Source organism: Hemitrygon akajei, unplaced genomic scaffold (genome assembly GCF_048418815.1).
Source record: "Hemitrygon akajei unplaced genomic scaffold, sHemAka1.3 Scf000107, whole genome shotgun sequence".
NCBI classification, from domain to species: domain Eukaryota; kingdom Metazoa; phylum Chordata; class Chondrichthyes; order Myliobatiformes; family Dasyatidae; genus Hemitrygon; species Hemitrygon akajei.
The window spans coordinates 1,419,735-1,439,793 of record NW_027331993.1 but is presented as its reverse complement, the minus strand read 5'-3'; the positions used below and the strand labels follow the sequence as shown (position 1 = coordinate 1,439,793).

The window sequence follows — 20,059 nt, the reverse complement described above, 5'->3', positions numbered from 1 at the left end:
CATGTGCCGGCGTGAGGACCGTATCCCAGACAGACCATTTCCCAACTAAATTACTCCCATGTGCCGGCGTGAGGACCGTATCCCAGACAGACCATTTCCCAACTAAATTACTCCCATGTGCCGGTGTTAGGACCATATCACAGACAGACCATTTCCCAACTAAATTACTCCCATGTGCCGGCGTGAGGACCGTATCCCAGACAGACCATTTCCCAACTAAATTACTCCCATGTGCCGGCGTGAGGACCGTATCCCAGACAGACCATTTCCCAACTAAATTACTCCCATGTGCCGGTGTTAGGACCATATCACAGACAGACCATTTCCCAACTAAATTACTCCCATGTGCCGGCGTGAGGACCGTATCCCAGACAGACCATTTCCCAACTAAATTACTCCCATGTGCCGGCGTGAGGACCGTATCCCAGACAGACCATTTCCCAAGTAAATTACTCCCATGTGCCGGTGTTAGGACCATATCACAGACAGACCATTTCCCAACTAAATTACTCCCATGTGCCGGCGTGAGGACCGTATCCCAGACAGACCATTTCCCAACTAAATTACTCCCATGTGCCTGTGTTAGGACCATATCACAGACAGACCATTTCCCAACTAAATTACTCCCATGTGCCGGCGTGAGGACCGTATCCCAGACAGACCATTTCCCAACTAAATTACTCCCATGTGCCGGCGTGAGGACCGTATCCCAGACAGACCATTTCCCAACTAAATTACTCCCATGTGCCGGTGTTAGGACCATATCCCAGACAGACCATTTCCCAACTAAATTACTCCCATGTGCCGGCGTGAGGACCGTATCCCAGACAGACCATTTCCCAACTAAATTACTCCCATGTGCCGGCGTGAAGACCATATCCCAGACAGACCATTTCCCAACTAAATTACTCCCATGTGCTGGCGTGAGGACCATATCCCAGACAGACCATTTCCCAACTAAATTACTCCCATGTGCCGGCGTGAAGACCATATCCCAGACAGACCATTTCCCAACTAAATTACTCCCATGTGCCGGTGTGAGGACCGTATCTCAGACAGACCATTTCCCAACTAAATTACTCCCATGTGCCGGCGAGAGAACCATATCCCAGACAGACCATTTCCCAACTAAATTACTCCCATGTGCCGGCGTGAGGACCATATCCCAGACAGACCATTTCCCAACTAAATTACTCCCATGTGCCGGGGTGAGGACCATATCCCAGACAGACCATTTCCCAACTAAATTACTCCCATGTGCCGGCGTGTGGACCGTATCCCAGACAGACCATTTCCCAACTAAATTACTCCCACGTGCCGGCGTGAGGACCATATCCCAGACAGACCATTTCCCAACTAAATTACTCCCATGTGCCAGGGTGAGGACCATATCCCAGACAGACCAATTCCCAACTAAATTACTCCCACTTGCCGGCGTGAGGACCATATCCCAGACAGACCATTTCCCAACTAAATTACTCCCATGTGCCGGCGTGAGGACCATATCCCAGACAGACCATTTCCCAACTAAATTACTCCCATGTGCCGGCGTGAGGACCATATCCCAGACAGACCATTTCCCAACTAAATTACTCCCATGTGCCGGCGTGAGGACCATATCCCAGACAGACCATTTCCCAACTAAATTACTCCTATGTGCCGGCGTGAGGACCGTATCCCAGACAGAACATTTCCCAACTAAATTACTCCCATGTGCCGGCGTGAGGACCGTATCCCAGACAGACCATTTCCCAACTAAATTACTCCCATGTGCCGGCGTGAGGACCGTATCCCAGACAGACCATTTCCCAACTAAATTACTCCCATGTGCCGGTGTTAGGACCATATCACAGACAGAACATTTCCCAACTAAATTACTCCCATGTGCCGGCGTGAGGACCGTATCCCAGACAGACCATTTCCCAACTAAATTACTCCCATGTGCCGGCGTGAGGACCGTATCCCAGACAGACCATTTCCCAACTAAATTACTCCCATGTGCCGGTGTTAGGACCATATCACAGACAGACCATTTCCCAACTAAATTACTCCCATGTGCCGGCGTGAGGACCGTATCCCAGACAGACCATTTCCCAACTAAATTACTCCCATGTGCCGGCGTGAGGACCGTATCCCAGACAGACCATTTCCCAAGTAAATTACTCCCATGTGCCGGTGTTAGGACCATATCACAGACAGACCATTTCCCAACTAAATTACTCCCATGTGCCGGCGTGAGGACCGTATCCCAGACAGACCATTTCCCAACTAAATTACTCCCATGTGCCTGTGTTAGGACCATATCCCAGACAGACCATTTCCCAACTAAATTACTCCCATGTGCCGGCGAGAGGACCATATCCCAGACAGACCATTTCCCAACTAAATTACTCCCACGTGCCGGCGTGAGGACCGTATCCCAGACAGACCATTTCCCAACTAAATTACTCCCATGTGCCGGTGTTAGGACCATATCCCAGACAGACCATTTCCCAACTAAATTACTCCCATGTGCCGGCGTGAAGACCATATCCCAGACAGACCATTTCCCAACTAAATTACTCCCATGTGCTGGCGTGAGGACCATATCCCAGACAGACCATTTCCCAACTAAATTACTCCCATGTGCTGGCGTGAGGATCATATCCCAGACAGACCATTTCCCAACTAAATTACTCCCATGTGCCGGCGTGAAGACCATATCCCAGACAGACCATTTCCCAACTAAATTACTCCCATGTGCCGGCGTGAAGACCATATCACAGACAGACCATTTCCCAACTAAATTACTCCCATGTGCCGGCGTGAGGACCGTATCCCAGACAGACCATTTCCCAACTAAATTACTCCCATGTGCCGGTGTTAGGACCATATCACAGACAGACCATTTCCCAACTAAATTACTCCCATGTGCCGGCGTGAAGACCATATCCCAGACAGACCATTTCCCAACTAAATTACTCCCATGTGCTGGCGTGAGGACCATATCCCAGACAGACCATTTCCCAACTAAATTACTCCCATGTGCTGGCATGAGGATCATATCCCAGACAGACCATTTCCCAACTAAATTACTCCCATGTGCCGGCGTGAAGACCATATCCCAGACAGACCATTTCCCAACTAAATTACTCCCATGTGCCGGTGTGAGGACCGTATCCCAGACAGACCATTTCCCAACTAAATTACTCCCATGTGCCGGCGAGAGAACCATATCCCAGACAGACCATTTCCCAACTAAATTACTCCCATGTGCCGGCGTGAGGACCATATCCCAGACAGACCATTTCCCAACTAAATTACTCCCATGTGCCGGGGTGAGGACCATATCCCAGACAGACCATTTCCCAACTAAATTACTCCCATGTGCCGGCGTGTGGACCATATCCCAGACAGACCATTTCCCAACTAAATTACTCCCACGTGCCGGCGTGAGGACCATATCCCAGACAGACCATTTCCCAACTAAATTACTCCCACGTGCCGGCGAGAGGACCATATCCCAGACAGACCATTTCCCAACTAAATTACTCCCACGTGCCGGCGTGAGGACCGTATCCCAGACAGACCATTTCCCAACTAAATTACTCCCATGTGCCGGCGTGAGGACCGTATCCCAGACAGACCATTTCCCAACTAAATTACTCCCACGTGCCGGCGTGTGGACCATATCCCAGACAGACCATTTCCCAACTAAATTACTCCCATGTGCCGGCGTGAGGACCTTATCCCAGACAGACCATTTCCCAACTAAATTACTCCCATGTGTCAGCGTGAGGACCATATCCCAGACAGACCATTTCCCAACTAAATTACTCCCACGTGCCGGCGTGAGGACCATATCCCAGACAGACCATTTCCCAACTAAATTACTCCCATGTGCCGGCGAGAGGACCATATCCCAGACAGACCATTTCCCAACTAAATTACTCCCACGTGCCGGCGTGAGGACCGTATCCCAGACAGACCATTTCCCAACTAAATTACTCCCATGTGCCGGCGTGAGGACCATATCCCAGACAGACCATTTCCCAACTAAATTACTCCCACGTGCCGGCGTGTGGACCATATCCCAGACAGACCATTTCCCAACTAAATTACTCCCGTGTGCCGGCGTGAGGACCGTATCCCAGACAGACCATTTCCCAACTAAATTACTCCCACTTGCCGGCGTGAGGACCATATCCCAGACAGACCATTTCCCAACTAAATTACTCCCATGTGCCAGGGTGAGGACCATATCCCAGACAGACCAATTCCCAAGTAAATTACTCCCACTTGCCGGCGTGAGGACCATATCCCAGACAGACCATTTCCCAACTAAATTACTCCCATGTGCCAGGGTGAGGACCATATCCCAGACAGACCAATTCCCAACTAAATTACTCCCACGTGCCGGCGTGAGGACAGTATCCCAGACAGACCATTTCCCAACTAAATTACTCCCATGTGCCGGTGTGAGGACCACCCCCAGACAGACCATTTCCCAACTAAATTACTCCCATGTGCCGGCGTGAGGACCATATCCCAGAGAGACCATTTCCCAACTAAATTACTCCCATGTGCCGGGGTGAGGACCATATCCCAGACAGACCATTTCCCAACTCAATTACTCCCATGTGCCGGCGTGAGGACCATATCCCAGAGAGACCATTTCCCAACTAAATTACTCCCACGTGCCGGCGTGAGGACCATATCCCAGAGAGACCATTTCCCAACTAAATTACTCCCACGTGCCGGCGTGAGGACCATATCCCAGACAGACCATTTCCCAACTAAATTACTCCCACGTGCCGGCGTGAGGACCGTATCCCAGACAGACCATTTCCCAACTAAATTACTCCCACGTGCCGGCGTGAGGACCGTATCCCAGACAGACCATTTCCCAACTAAATTACTCCCATGTTTCGGCGTGAGGACCATATCCGAGACAGACCATTTCCCAACTAAATTACTCCCATGTGCTGGCGTGAGGACCATATCCCAGACAGACCATTTCCCAACTAAATTACTCCCATGAGCCTGTGTGAGGACCATATCCCAGACAAGCTGGCACCGCGCTGTGGTCTCCATCTCCATCTGTGATTTCACCTCAGACAGTTGAAGAAGTTTGGAACCAAATCCCAGGAACTTTCTACCCAGGGCACAATAGAGAGCATCCTGACTGGCTGCATCACTGCTGGTATGGGAACTGTACTTCCCTCAATCGCAGGACTCTGCAGAGAGTGGTGCAGACAGCCCAGCACATCTGTAGATGTGAACTTCCCACTATTCAGGACATTTACAAAGACAGGTGTGTAAAAAGGGCCTGAAGGATCATTGGGGACCCGAGTCACCCCAACCACAAACTGTTCCAGCTGCTACCATCCGGGAAACGGTACCACAGCATAAAAGCCAGGACCAACAGGCTCCGGGACAGCTTCTTCTACCAGGTCATCAGACTGATTAATTCATACTGATACAACTGTATTTCTATGTTATATTGACTGTCCTGGTGTACATAATATTTATTACAAATTACTATATATTGCTCATTGCCCCTTCAGATAGAGACGTAATGTAAAGATTTTCAGTCATGTATGTGAAGGATGTAAGAAATAAAGTCAATTCTCTGTCTCCCTCCCTCCACAGTCTCTCTCTATCACCATCTCCCCTCTGACTTCCACAAACTCCCTTTCCCTACCTCCCTCACACCTCAATCTCTTCCTTACCCTTCGGTCTCTCCCTACCCTTCTCTCCCCTCAGTGTCTCCTGAACTCCATCTACCCTAGATCACTCTCTGCCTCCCACCCCCCTTGCTCTCCCTCCTATTCCACTTCGCCTCGGACCCCACAACCTCACCCTCGCCTCAATCTCTCCCTTAACTCTTCATCTTTCAGCTTCCTCCAACCTTCCTCTCCCCTCAGTCTCTCCCTACTTCCTTATCCCCTGAGTCTCTCACTACCTGCTTCTCCCCTCGGACTCCCCCAACCTCCTCCCTTAGTCTCTGCATACATCCCTCTCCCCTTGGTGTCCCCCTCCCTCTACGCTCGGTCTCACCCCAACACCCCCTACGTTTGGTCTCTCCTCATGTTCTCCCCTCAGTTTCTCCCTTCCTTGTTCAGGCCTCAGCCTCTCCCTACCTCCCTCTCCCCTTAGCCTCTCCCCACCTCACTATGTCTTCACTCTGCCTCCCTTCGATTTCTCTCTACCAACATCCCCTCTTGTCTCTCTCTACCTTCCTCTCCCCTTGTCTCTCGCTATCACTCTCCTTCTTGGTCTTACCCTATCTTCCTCTCCCGAGTCACTCCCTACTTCCCTTTCCACTCGTACTCCCTACTACCCTCCACCCTCAGTCTCCCCTCATCTCCCCCTCCTCTTGGTGTCTTCCTACCATAGTCAACTCTTGGTTACACAGTAACTCCCTCTCATCTCGGTCTCTCCACCTACCTCTCTCCCACCTCGGTTCTCTCTACCTCCATGTCCACCAACCTCCTACTTCCCACAATCTCTCCCTTCAGACTCCTCCAACCTCCTCTTACCCTTGGTCTCTCCTTACCTCCGTCACCCCTCAGTCACTCCCTACCTATCACACCCCTCGGTCTTTGCCTCCCTCCCTCTATTCAGAATCTCCACACTTTCCTCTCCACTCGGTCTCCTCCTAACTTTGTCTACCCTCAATCACTCTCTGCCTGCCTCCCCCCTCAGTCTCACTCAACCACCCTTTCCCTCAGTCTCTACCTACATCCCTCCTTCCTCAGTCTCCCCCAACCTCCCACTCCACTCGATCTGTGCGTACATCCCTCTCCCCTTGGTCTCTCCCTACCTGCAACTCCCCTCAGTTTTTCCCTTATTCCCACTCCCCTCAGACTCTCCCTACCTGCCTCTCCACTCAGACTCTCCCTAACTCCTTCACCCCTCGATCTCACCCCAACTCACTACCCCCTTGATGCTCCCTCATGCTTTCTCTCCTCGGTGCCTCCCTCCCTCCCCCCAAGGTCTCACCCTTCAGACACTCTCTACCTCCATCAGTCCTCTGTCCGTCCTGACCTCGTACTCCACTGAACTCTCCCTTTCTCCCTCTCCCCTCGGTCTCCCCGATGTCCCTCACACCTTGTTCTCTCCTCAACTTCTTCTCAAAGTCTCTACCTACTATCTCCCCACACCCCTCTCCCCACAGACTCACCCTAACTCCCTCACTCCTCAGTTTATTCCACCTCCCTCTCCCCCTCCCATCGGTCCTTCCCAGCCTCTCCCCCTCCCCTCAGTCCTCCCTCCCCCCCGCCTCACCCTCTCCCCTCGGAACATCCCTGCCTCACCATCTCCCCTCGGTTTGTCAGCACCTCCCTCTCCCCCTGGTTTCTCCCTACATCCCTCTCGCCTCGGTCTCACTCACTCTTACTTCATTTTCTCCCTTAGTCCAACTCCACTCGGTCTCTTTCTCCCTTGCACTCTCTCGCCTCACTATATCCCTCGACCCCTCTCTCCTTGGACTCCCGCCGTCTCGCCCTCTCCCCTCGGACCTGTGCCATCTCGCTTCCCTTGCCCCTAACTCCCACCACCTCTCTCACCCCTTCAGACTATCACTACCTCCCTCTCCCCTCAGACTCTTACTACATCACACTCTCCCCTCTCACTAGCTCCCTCTCCCCTTGAACTCTCACTGCCTCCCTCTCCCCTCGGACTCTCACTACCTCATGCTCGCCCCTCAGTTTTTCCTGCTGCCTCTTCCTTCGGTCTCTTCCCATCTCACGCATCCATTGGTCTCACTGTAACTCCCTCTCTCCCAGGTTTCTCTTCACTTCATTTAACTCTCGTTCTCTCCCTACCTCATTCCTTCCTCGGTCCCTCCTTACCTCACTGACTCCAACTCACTCTGCCCTCAGGCTCTCCCCAAGTCATTTGCCCCTCACTCTGCCAAACTCCATGTCGCCTTGTTCTCTGTCTATCTCCGTCTCCCCTCGTCTCTCCCTACCACCCTCTGCCTCGGTCTCTCCCCACCTTCATTTTTCCTCATTCTCTCCCTACTTTCTTCACCCCTCTGTGTCTCACTACTTCCATCTCCCCTTGGTCTCTCCCTACCACTGTCTCCCCGGACCATCCCTAACTCCGTCTCCCTTGGTCACTTTCTAACTCTCCCTCCACGGTCTCTCCCTACTACCCTCCACCCCAGGTCTACTCCCATCTCCCTCTCCTCTTGGTGTCATATACAGCGCTGGGAAAAAGTATTCAGTCCCCACAACTATTTTCATGTATTACCTACTCAATTTCTAAATTTAAAATATATCGAAGTAGGATATTTTGAGCTGATCTATAAAACAGTGTGCATCATGTCAAATCAAAAGAAAATTCCAAATCTGGTCAACAATTTGCTGAAAAATTAAAAACCAAAATTGGGAGGCTGAAAAAGTATTCATCCCCTTTGCAATTACTATGCTAACTTTCCTCAGGTGCAATACTGTATATTAACTTACCAACTCACCCAACTTGCTGATGTAGAAAATTGGGGTAGCATTTGAAAAAATAACCCCTCTCCTGGTAAGACCCAACAGTACGGTAGATTTTCCACAAACCAAACCAAACTGAAGAGCATTCAAGACAAGTGATAATATTGAAGCACAAATCTGGGGAAGGGTACAAGACCATCTCAAAGGCACTGAACATTCCTCAGAACTCAGTGTAGTCCATCATGAAACAGTGGAAAAATACGAAACCACAGCCACACTGCCCAGGTCAGGCGATCCCTCTAAACTTAGTCGCTGGAGAAGATTGGCACTTGTAAGAGAGGCTACTGTGACAACAACAGTCACTCTGAGTGAGCTGCAGGAGTCAGTGGCTGCAACTGGAGATGAAGTTCATAGCTCCACGATCTTTAAAGCCTTCCACAAAACAAGTATTTATGGAAGAATGGCAAAGCAGCAGCCCTGGCTAAAAAAAAGCTTATCCTTGCCTGTAAATACTGCAAAGAGTCACACAGAAGAAACTGTAAAGGTGTGGAAGACGGTCTTGTACTCGGATGAGACTAAAGTGGCACTTTTTGGCCTCAACACTAAGCTGTACGTGACGCATAAATCTAATATTGTGCATCAGCCAGGTAACCCCATCTATACTGGAATGTATGGTATCCCATCCAGCTAGGAAGATGATTTTCAGCATAGATGGAAGTGAATAAACAGTCAACATTTCAGGCTGAGACTCTTCATCACGACTGGAAAGAAGGACTGGGGGAAAAAAAGATGGACTGCTCCTCTTGCTTTCCAGTCCTGATGAAGAAACTTGGCCCAAAACATCGACTGTTTACTCTTTTTCATAGATGCAGCCTGGTCTGCTGAGTTCCTTCAGCATTTTTTGTGTGTTGCTATTCACAGGGCAGTTTATAAAGACCAATTAACTGACTAACCGGTACATCTTTGGTCTGTGGGAGGAAACCGGATCACCCAGAGGGTGGTACGTGTGCAGAATGAGCTGCCACTGGAAATCATTGAGACAGGTACGATAATGACATTTAACAGACACCTCTGCCCCACTGTGATGCTTGCCTCGGTAACGTCACCCAGCTCCGCCCCTGACCCAGTCCGTCTCTCGTTCACACCGTCAGCCACCTCCCACTCCTGCACTCTGCTCTCCACACACTCTGCTGGCTGTGCCTGAAATTGTCCCAAACCCCTTCACCCACCACGATTCACTAATCTGGTTAAGTAACATACAACCCAACTTTGCTTTCACATCCCAACATAGCCTCAGCACTTCCTCCCAGTGTAATCTCCTCCAGCCTCTTGACACTCCCTCCAGTCCCAGCCTCTCGGAGTGTAATCACTGCATTTCCAGCCGTGCCTTCTCCTCAGTCTTCAAGCCTGAAATTTTCTGCTGAAACCTCTCTGCCTCCCCATCTCCCTCCACTCCCTACTGTTGTTTTACCAAACCGGGTATCTGGACATTTCTGATCACCAGCTCTAATGCCGTGTGTCCCGGTGTCAAATTGGATTCATAATGTTCCCGAGGTCCCTTCAGTACTTTCCCCCATTAAATACAGGCTGTCTCTGCTCGTCTACAGAAACAATAAATAACATCTATTTCCTCTTACTGTACACAGCACGCAGTTTGTCCCTACAAGTCATTACTCACCCAGAAAACCCAGGATCAGCAGCACAACCCTCAGTTCAGCCGGTGACATTCTGGAAATGAAAGACTGGAATTAACTCAGTGAGAAATGACACACTGGGGCTGTAAATGGGGATGGGAACTGAGGATCGAAAGGGATATCCATCTATAGAGGGATAGATTCATCACTCCCTCACTGAGACCCCACGGACAGAGGTGTGATCTCCTTCAGTGAGACCCCAGTGATATCAGTGAGACCTCACTCACTCCCTTACTGAGACCCCACAGACAGAGATGAAACCTCCCTCACTGAGAACCCACAGAGACGAGATACCCCGGAGTTCCCATGGAAGGTGGTGAGATCTCTCTCTCTCTCTCCCCCTCACTGGGATCACACATACAGTGAGATCTCCATGACTGAGACCCCAGACAGAGATGAGAAATCCCTTTCTGAAACCTCACAGATGGATGAGACAAAGGAGCTCCATCTACCTTCATTTATTTACACACTCCCTCTCTCTCTCTCTCTGCAACACCCACACACAAACACAGAACACAAGACATTTCCATGTTCGATCAGTCTTGGGGATGTCTACTCACGTGTGACTCCCGATGAGGTGTTGCTGTGTGAACTGGAGGGAGATGGGACCACCTACAACCTCCTCACTCTCTGCTGTGAGTGGAGTCAGACGCAGCAACAGGTCAACGACTACTTTCCGCACCGGCTTCTCGAAGCAATGAAGCCAGCGCAGGGCGGTGGATCAGTTGATGTATGATTGGAAAAAGTATGCAAAGCAAACAAACATCATCTAGCCTGAGGCTCTGCAATGAAGAGCCTATTGTTCCCAGTCAGAGAGCTTCCTCTAACAACCACAGTGATGGGTCAGTATTGAGCAGAGGGACAGGAATGGACACAGGTGCTAGAGAGGAAATAGTCACAGGATTACTGTTGCCAGGTTTATAATGGGTCAGTATTGTGGAGTGGAAGGTGTAGATCGTCTGTCATGGACAGCAGACATTAGAGGGGGAGTGGACACAGGATAAACCCCCAGTCAGGTTGGCAATGGGTCAGTAATGGGGAGTGGACCGTGTATAGGGTCTGTAATGGAAAAGGAATTTAGAGAGAATTTTATGGAAGATGCAAAGATGTTTATAGATAGTTAGGAGGGCAAATGGCACATTGACATTTATTGTATGGGGGGTGTTGGTCATAGAGTCATGGAGCATAGAAACAGGAACTTCGGCCCATCTAGTCCATGCCAGCCTGCTCCTCTGCCTCGTCCCATCTATCTGCACCCAGACCATACCCTCCAGACCTCTCTCATCTCATCCACCTATCCAAACTTTTCCTAAATGTTACGATTGAATTTGCATCTAGCACTTCCGTTGGCAGCTCATTCCACTCACACCACCCTCTGAGTGAAGTCCCCCCTCAGGTTCCTCTAATATATTTCATCATTCCCACTAAACACACCAGTGAATATATTCCTAATGGATTCAAACTGTCCCTGTAACTCAGATCCTCAAGTCCCAGCACTTCCTTGTAAATTTTCTCTGCATTCTTCCAAGTTTATTGATATTCTTCCTGTTGGTCCGTCACCAGAAATGCACTTTGAAAACAGCTTCAACATAACATCCCAATCCTGTACCCTGTACATACCAATGTACCTAAAGCTCTCTTTACAAACCTATCTACCTGTGACACTACTTTCAAGCAAATGTGGATCTTTATTTCCAGGTCCCGTGGTTCTACCGTATACCTCAGAGCCCTAACATTCACTATGTGAGTCTTATCCTGGTTTGTCCTCCCAAATTCAACATCTCACCCCCATCTGCAATAAATTCTATCTGCCCTTTCTCAGCCCCTTTTCTCAGCTGGTCCAGATCCCACTGCAAGCATTGATAGCTTCCTCGTTGTCCATTACACACACAATCCTGAAGTCAGCAGCAACGTTGCTGATCCAGTTTACCACATTATCATGCAGATTGTTGTTATAGATGACAAACAAAGGGCCCAGCACTGATCCCTGTGGACACCACGAGACACAGGCCTCTAGTAGAGAGACAACCAGCTTCCACTACTCTCTGGCCTCTCACACTGAGCCAATATCAGCTACTACTGATGTCAGGCTCACCAGCCTGTAATTTACCTGGATTGTTCTTAGAGTCTTTCTAGAACAATGGAACATTATCTATCCTCCAGTCCTCTGGCATCTCACCCTTGGCTAAACTACTGTGGATGTGTGGAACTGAAGGTTGAGCACAGTGGGACTAATGTTCTGGGTTGTGTATATTTCAATACAATCAGTATTATAGGAGAGGCAGATGAGCTCAGGGCATGGATCAGCACGTGGAATTATGACACTGTAGCATTAGTGAGACTTGGTTACAGGAGGGGCAGGACTGGCTGCTCAATGTTGTGGGGATCCATTGTTTCAGACATGACAGACCAGGGGGATTAAAGGGGGAGTGGTGACATTACTAGTCAGGGAAAATGTCACAGCAGTGTTCCAACAGGACAGGCCGGAGAGCTCGAATACTGAAGCTATATGGGTGGAACTAAGGGATAAGAAATGGGTGACCACATTAATGGGGTCACATTACAAACCACTCAATAGTCAGCTGGATTTAGAGGAGCAAATTTGTAGAGTACACAGACAGTTACAAGAATCATAAGATTGTGATGATAGGTGATTTTAACTTCCCACATATTGACCTGGGATTCAAATACTCTGAAAGGATAAGATGGGATAGAGATTGTCAAATGTGTTCAGGAAAGTTTCCTTAACCAATGAGAGGGCAAGCGATACTTTATGTATTCTTAGGGGATGAGGCAGGGTTGGTGACACGTTTACGTAGGGGAACACTTTGCATCCAGTGATCCTAATGTCATTGTTATTCCTTTCCACGCCTTGAGGCACATCGAGTGGCAACATTACCGCTTCTCTGGCATTTGTCTGAGTTTTTAATGAGGTCAAGCTGCTCGCTCAACCCGGTACACATGGAAAGCGTGCAAGGAGCTGGCCCAATTTGAACCCAGGACCACTTGTCTTGAGGTCCGGTGAAGATGTCACTACACCGCCAGCCGGCCAATCATGCCATTAGTTTCTAAACAATTACAGAGCAACATTGGTCTGGTCCCCATGTTGACATTCGACGTTAGAGAAAGGATCTGGCAAGTGTGGATTGGGACAGGGATTTTTTTCTGGCAAAGTTATGCTTGGTAACTTCAAGCGTAGAATTTTGGGATGTATGTTCCTCTCAGAACAACAGGCAAGTGTAAGAGGTTTTGGGAATGTTGGTTTCCGAGAGATATTTCAGATCCTGGGTAAGAAGGGGTACGTAGCAAGGAGGGGCAGGAAGTAACAAATGAGGTATTTGCAGAGTATAAGAAATGCAAGAGAACACTTAAGGAGGAAATCAGGAGGGCTAAAAGAAGGCATGAGGTTCCTCTGGCAGACAAGGTGAAGGGGAGTCCCAAGGGCTTCTACAGAGAAATTAAAAGCAAAAGGATAGCAAAGGCCAAAATTGGTCCTGTTGAAGATCTTCTGTGCACGGAGCTGAAAGAGATGGGGGAGATGTTAAATGGATATTTTGCATCTGCATTACTTAGGAGACGGATACAGAGTCTGTAGTTAAGTAAGTCAAAGTTAAAATCTGTCCCGAGCCTTATAGGCTCATCAGGCCGGAGGTTAAGCCGGTTTCCGTGGCGTGAAGCGACTGAGAGTACGAGACTACCCCCCCCCCCCCCCACACGGATAGGAGCCCAGTCTATCGCGAGGTGAATGAGAGTACGAGACTACCCCTACCCCCCTTCATGGATAGGACCCCAGTCCATCGCGAGGTTAACCCCCAGCATTTTGCCGGTACCCATTTTCAGCTGGGTGGACTGGAGCAATGTGTGGTTAAGTGCCTTGTTCAAGGACACAACACGCTGCCTCGGCTGGGACTCGAACTCACGACCTTCAGATTGCTAGTCCAACACCTCAGCCAGTTGTTTAAGGCGTTGGACTAGCAACGCGCCACAACCAGACTCTATAGAAGTGAGGAAAAGCAGGGAGGTTATGGACTGTACACACATTACTGACTTAATGCAAATTAGTCTCGATAAATCTCCAGGGCCTGACGAGGAGTTCCTGTAGACTTTGTGGGATGTTGCAGCAGTAATTGCCGGGGCCCTAGCAGAAACATTTAAAACACACTCAGCGACAGGTGAGGGCTGGAGGATTGGACGATAGGGAATATTGTTCCATTCGTTAAGAAAGGCTCCAATAATAAACCAGGAAATTATAAGCCAGTGAGCCTGACACCAGTAGTGGGTTAAGTTATTGGAAGGTATTTGGAAGGACAAAGACTGATTAGGGATGGTCAGTATTACTTTGTGTGTGGTTGGTTGTGGTTAACCAATCCCACAGAGTTTTTCAAGGAAGTTACCAGGAAAGTTGATGAGGGCAAGCCAGTGGATGGTGTCTACATGGACTTTAGCACGGCCTTTAAATAGGTCCCACTTGGCAGGTTGGTCAAGGAGTTTCAGTCACTTGGCTTTCACGATGAGGTGGGTAATTGGATTAGACATTGGCTTCACGGGAGATCCCAAAGATGGCTGCTTCTCTGACTGCAGGCCTGTGACTAGCGGTGTGTGCCGCAGGGATCAGAGCTGGGTCTGTACTTGTAAATGGCTGCCTCTCTGACTGAAGGCCTGTGACTAGTGGTGTGTGCCACAGGGATCAGAGCTGGGTCTGTACTTGTAAATGGCTGCCTCTCTGAGTGGGGGCCTGTGACTAGTGGTGTGTGCCGCAGGGATCAGAGCTGGGTCTGTACTTGTAAATGGCTGCCTCTCTGACTGGAGGCCCGTGACTAGTGGTGTGTGCCGCAGGGATCAGAGCTCGGTCTGTACTTGTAAATGGCTGCCTCTCTGACTGGAGGCCGGTGACTAGTGGTGTGTGCCGCAGGGATCAGAGCTCGGTCTGTACTTGTAAATGGCCGCCTCTCTGACTGGAGGCCCGTGACTAGTGGTGTGTGCCGCAGGGATCAGAGCTGGGTCTGTACTTGTAAATGGCTGCCTCTCTGACTGGAGGCCTGTGACTAGTGGTGTGTGCTGCAGGGATCAGAGCTGGGTCTGTACTTGTAAATGGCTGCCTCTCTGACTGGAGACCTGTGACTAGTGGTGTGTGCCGCAGGGATCAGACCTGGGTCTGTACTTGTAAATGGCTGCCTCTCTGACTGGAGGCCTGTGACTAATGGTGTGTGCCGCAGGGATCAGAGCTGGGACTGTACTTGTAAATGGCTGCCTCTCTGACTGGAGGCCTGTGACTGGTGGTGTGTGCCGCAGGGATCAGAGCTGGGTCTGTACTTGTAAATGGCTGCCTCTCTGACTGGAGGCCTGTGACTGGTGGTGTGTGCCGCAGGGATCAGAGCTGGGTCTGTACTTGTAAATGGCCGCCTCTCGGACTGGAGGCCTGTGACTGGTGGTGTGTGCCGCAGGGATCAGAGCTTGGTCTGTACTTGTAAATGGCCGCCTCTCTGACTGGAGGCCTGTGACTGGTGGTGTGTGCCGCAGGGATCAGAGCTCGGTCTGTACTTGTAAATGCCTGCCTCTCTGACTGGAGGCCTGTGACTGGTGGTGTGTGCCGCAGGGATCAGAGCTCGGTCTGTACTTGTAAATGGCTGCCTCTCTGACTGGAGGCCTGTGACTAGTGGTGTGTGCCGCAGGGATCAGAGCTGGGACTGTTCTTGTTTCTCACCTATGTTGACAAATTTGTGAATGACACCAAGATTTGGGCTGTAGTGGAGAATAAGGAAAGCTATTAAAACTTGCAGCAAGATGGAGACCAGCTGGAAAAATGGGTTTGAAATTGGCAAATGGAATTTAATGCAGAAAAGTGTGAGGTGTTGCTCTTTGGTAGGACATTCCAGGGTAGGGCTTACACAGTGAGCAGTAGGTCACTGAAGAGTGAGGTAGAACAGGGGGAACTGGGAATACAAATCCATAATTCCTCGAAAGTAACATCACAGGTAGATAGGGTCATAATATGCTTTTGGCACATTGGCCTTCATAAATGACAGTATTGAGTAAAGGAGTTGGATGTCCTGTTGAAGTTGAAGACGTGGTGAGGCCCAATTTAGAGAATTGTGTACAGTTCTGTTCAGCTCCCTACAGGTCAGATATCAACAAGATTCAAAGAGTTCAGAGAAAATTTACAAAGATGTTACCAGGACTTGAGGACCTGAGTTACAGGGAAAGGTTGAACAGGTTATGACTTTATTCCCCAGTGTGTAGGAGAATGAGGGGAGATGTGACAGAGGTTTATTTAGCCTATCCATACCCCTCACAATACAATATTATGGAGAGGGTAAATGTAAACAGAGCCTGAACTGTTTCAGGGGAACACGAGAGGGATCTTCTTCACTGAGAGAGAGGCGAGAGCGTGGAACAAGCTGCCAGCAGAAGAGGTGGATGCACGTTCGATTTCAACATTCAAGAGAAATGTGGATTGTACAAGGGTGGGAGGGGTACAGAGGGTTCTGGTCTGGGTGGAGGTCGATTGGACGAGGCAGGTTAATAGTTCAGCATGGACTAGATGGACAGAAAGTCCTGTTTCTGTGTTGTGGTGTTCTGAGACTCTTCTCTGATTTCTGGGTTTTCTCCCCATTTAGAAATTACTCTACATTTTTATTCTTTCTAACAAAGTCTATGACCATACACTTCCCTACACTGTATTCCATCTGACACTTCTTTACCCATTCTCCTAATCTGTCTGAGTCTTTCTGCAGACCCTGCTTCCTCAACACTACCTGCCCCTCTACTTAACTTCGTATCATCCTCAAACTTTGCACAAAGCTATCAATTCTGTCATCAAAATCACAGATGTTTCATGTGAAAAGAAGCAGTCCCAACACCAAACATCACGACTGACCAGCAGCCAACCAGAAAAAGCCTCGTTTATTCCCAGTCATTGCCTCCTCCAGTCAACCAATCCTTCATCATGCTAGTATCTTCCCTGGCCTCTTATCTTCTTTAGCAGCCTCATGTGCAGAACCTTGTCAAAGGCCTACTGAAACTCCAAGTAAACAGCATCCACTGACTCTCTTTTCTCTCTCCTGCCTGTTACTTTCTCAAAGAATTTCAGAGCTTTCTCATGCAAGATTTCCCCTAAGGAAACCATGCAGACTACGGCCTATTTTTTCATGTGCCTTCAAGTTCCCCAAAACCTCATCGTTAGTAATGGACTCCAACATCTTACCAACCACTGAAGTCAGATGAACTGGCCTATGAATTACTGTCTGAGTTTGCAACTTTCTGTAGCTTTTTCTGATCCTGTACAGTATCCCTTCCATTCCAGACAGTGATGAACCAGTTAGAATGCTCTCTGCGGTACCTCTGTAGAAATTTGTGAGTCTTTGGTGACAAATCAAGTCTCCTCAAACTCTTAAATACAGCCACTGTCGTGCCTTCTTTGTAATTCCATTAATGTTGGGCCCAGGAGAGATCTTCAGAGATGTTGACACCAGGTACTTGAAACTGCTCACCCTTTCCACTGCTGATCCCTCATTGAAGACTGGTGTGTGTTCCCTTGACTTCCCCTTGCTGAAGTCCACAGTCAATTCCCTGGTCTTACTGACATTAAGTGCAAGGTTGTTGTTTTGACTCCACACAACCAGCTGATCTATCCCACTCCTGTACACCTCCTCATCACCATCTGAACTGCTGCCAATAATAGTTGTGGAATCGGCAAATTTATGAATGGCGTCTGAGGCACCCACACTCACTTGTGCACACTGACACTCTTGAATTTCTGGCATCCTGTCTTCCACAGTGAAGACTGACACAAATACTTGTAAATTCATCCACTATTTTTGTCCCCCATTATAACCTCTCCAACGGTTTTCCACTGGTCCAATATCCACTCTCCCGTCTCTTTTACTCTTTATATATCTGATAAAACTTTTGTATCCACTTTTATTGGATAGCTTACCTTCATATTTCACATTTCTCTCCTTATTGCTTTTTAAGTTGCCTTCTGTTGGTTTTCATCGGCTTCCCAATCTTTCAGCCTCACACTAATTTTGCGATCCATGCTCTCTCTTTTGCTTTAATGCTATCTTCGACTTCCCTTGTCAGCCTCAGCCTCAGCCTCCAGTTTGAACACTTCTTCTTTGGGATGGATTTATGCTGGGCCTGCCGATCCAACTTTTCTCCACTCTGCACGCCCCAAAACTGCCTCGACCTCACTCCAAATCCCTCGAGTCAGCCTGGCCTCTTCTGCACAGAACAAAGGGTGGGGGGGGGGGGGAGGATGAATACTCTGGAACTGCTGATATTTCAGTTTTTGAATTCTTAGTTTTCCATGCTTTACAATTTCCCCTCTGTTTTTTTTCTGGCTCCACTGCAAAAACAAGGAGACATGATTCACAAATAAAAATTCCCAGTTAAATTGATCAAAATCACTGGCTGCAATACTCATTTTTATGAACAAGGTGTCAGGGCCTGAATACTTTTTCAAGACACTGTAAAAAGACAGATAGATAAATAAATAATACTGAGAACATGAGATGTAGGGTCTTTGAAAGTGAGTCCATAGGTTGTGGAATCAGGTTAGTTTGAGGTGAGTGAAGTTATCCTCACTGGACCAGCAGCCTGATGATTGAAGGGTAATAACTGTGCTTGACCTGGTGGTGTGAGACCCAAGGTTCCTGTACCTCCTGCCCAATGGAAGCAGTGAGAAGCGAGCACGGTCTGGATGGGGGTCACTGATGATGGATGCCGACACTCCTTGTCGATGTGCTCAATGTGGGGGGGGGGAGCTTTTCCTGGGCACTGGGCTGTATCCGCCACTTTTAATAGGTTTGCCCGTTATTGTGCACTGGAGTGAGACTGGGACATATCAACCAGTGAGTGGTGGCCCGGGCTTGAGGGGCCGGGGACGCTTTCTGCTCCTAGTGTGTTGTCTTCTTGCATAATGAGATGGAGGGGCCTCAGGAGGTAACTCTGGAGCAGAGTGTCCTGTTTTCATTCCACACACTGATCAGTAGATAAAATGGCCACAGTTCCTGGGAACGTGGAGACAATAACGTGTGATTAGGGTAGGATCAGTGTCAATGGTGTTTGATGGTCAGCACGTACCCAGTGGGCCAAAGAATCTGTTTCTGTGTTGTGTGACTGTGACTCTCTTTCTCCCTTCCTCTCTCACCTCTGCTGTCTTTCACATTCTCACTCTCCCAATCCCCCTCCCCTCGAACACCTTAATGTATTGTTTCTGACCTGTGACCTTTCACCAAATGTGACCTGTGTCTATGATGTGAAAACCCCTCTGTTCTCAGTCTGTTTGCATCCGGTAGCAAACAGGAGAACAGAACAGGGCAGAATTAACCAGAGGGATGTTCCTATTGAAACTGTAATGGCCACAGAAGCAAGAGTGAATAATTTGGAATGTTTTGCAGAGGAACTGAATATTCAACTCCACAAACTACATGGGCATCTCTCTGACCCTCTCTCACAACACTCCCCCCCCCCCACCTTTCTGTCTCACTCTCCGTATCAGCTCAGCACCCTATTCCAGGAACTCCTCTCAGTTCACTTCTGTGGGTGAATTTGCATCTGTGGCTTTCAACATGTGATACCTGCGTGAGTGAAATGAACAGTCCATTGTTCTCAATCTGTGTGTTTTTCGTTGCCTTTGATTTCCTGTTGTTTGCCTCCCACCCTTCTTAAAGAGTGGAGTGACATTTACAATTTCCCATTCCTCCCAAACCATCCCAGAATCTAGTGATTGTTGAAAGATCACTACTAATGCCTCCACAATCATTTCAGCCACCTCTTTCAGAACCCTGGGGTGTAGTCCATCTGGTCCAGGTGACTTATCCACTTTCAGACCTTTCACCAACCCAAGCACCTTCTCCTTCATAATAGCAACTACACTGACTTCTGCACCCTGACACTCGAATTTCTGGCAGACTGATGGTGTCTTTCACAGTGAAG

At 48.9% G+C, this 20,059-nt stretch overlaps 1 protein-coding gene across 1 annotated transcript in view; it reads right to left on the bottom strand.

Annotated features, from left to right (window-relative positions):
* LOC140723276 (uncharacterized) overlaps nucleotides 1-18,187 on the bottom strand; it is a 131,276-nt gene extending 113,089 nt beyond the window's left edge. Inside the window, exons 1-2 of the mRNA XM_073037882.1 lie at nucleotides 18,057-18,187; nucleotides 10,105-10,154 (exon numbers count right to left, since the gene is read on the bottom strand). Of these exons, the coding sequence (XP_072893983.1) occupies nucleotides 10,105-10,153 (49 nt within the window). The 5' untranslated portion in view covers nucleotide 10,154; nucleotides 18,057-18,187. The remainder of the gene's footprint in view (nucleotides 1-10,104; nucleotides 10,155-18,056) is intronic.
* Between the last annotated feature and the right edge of the window lie 1,872 nt (nucleotides 18,188-20,059).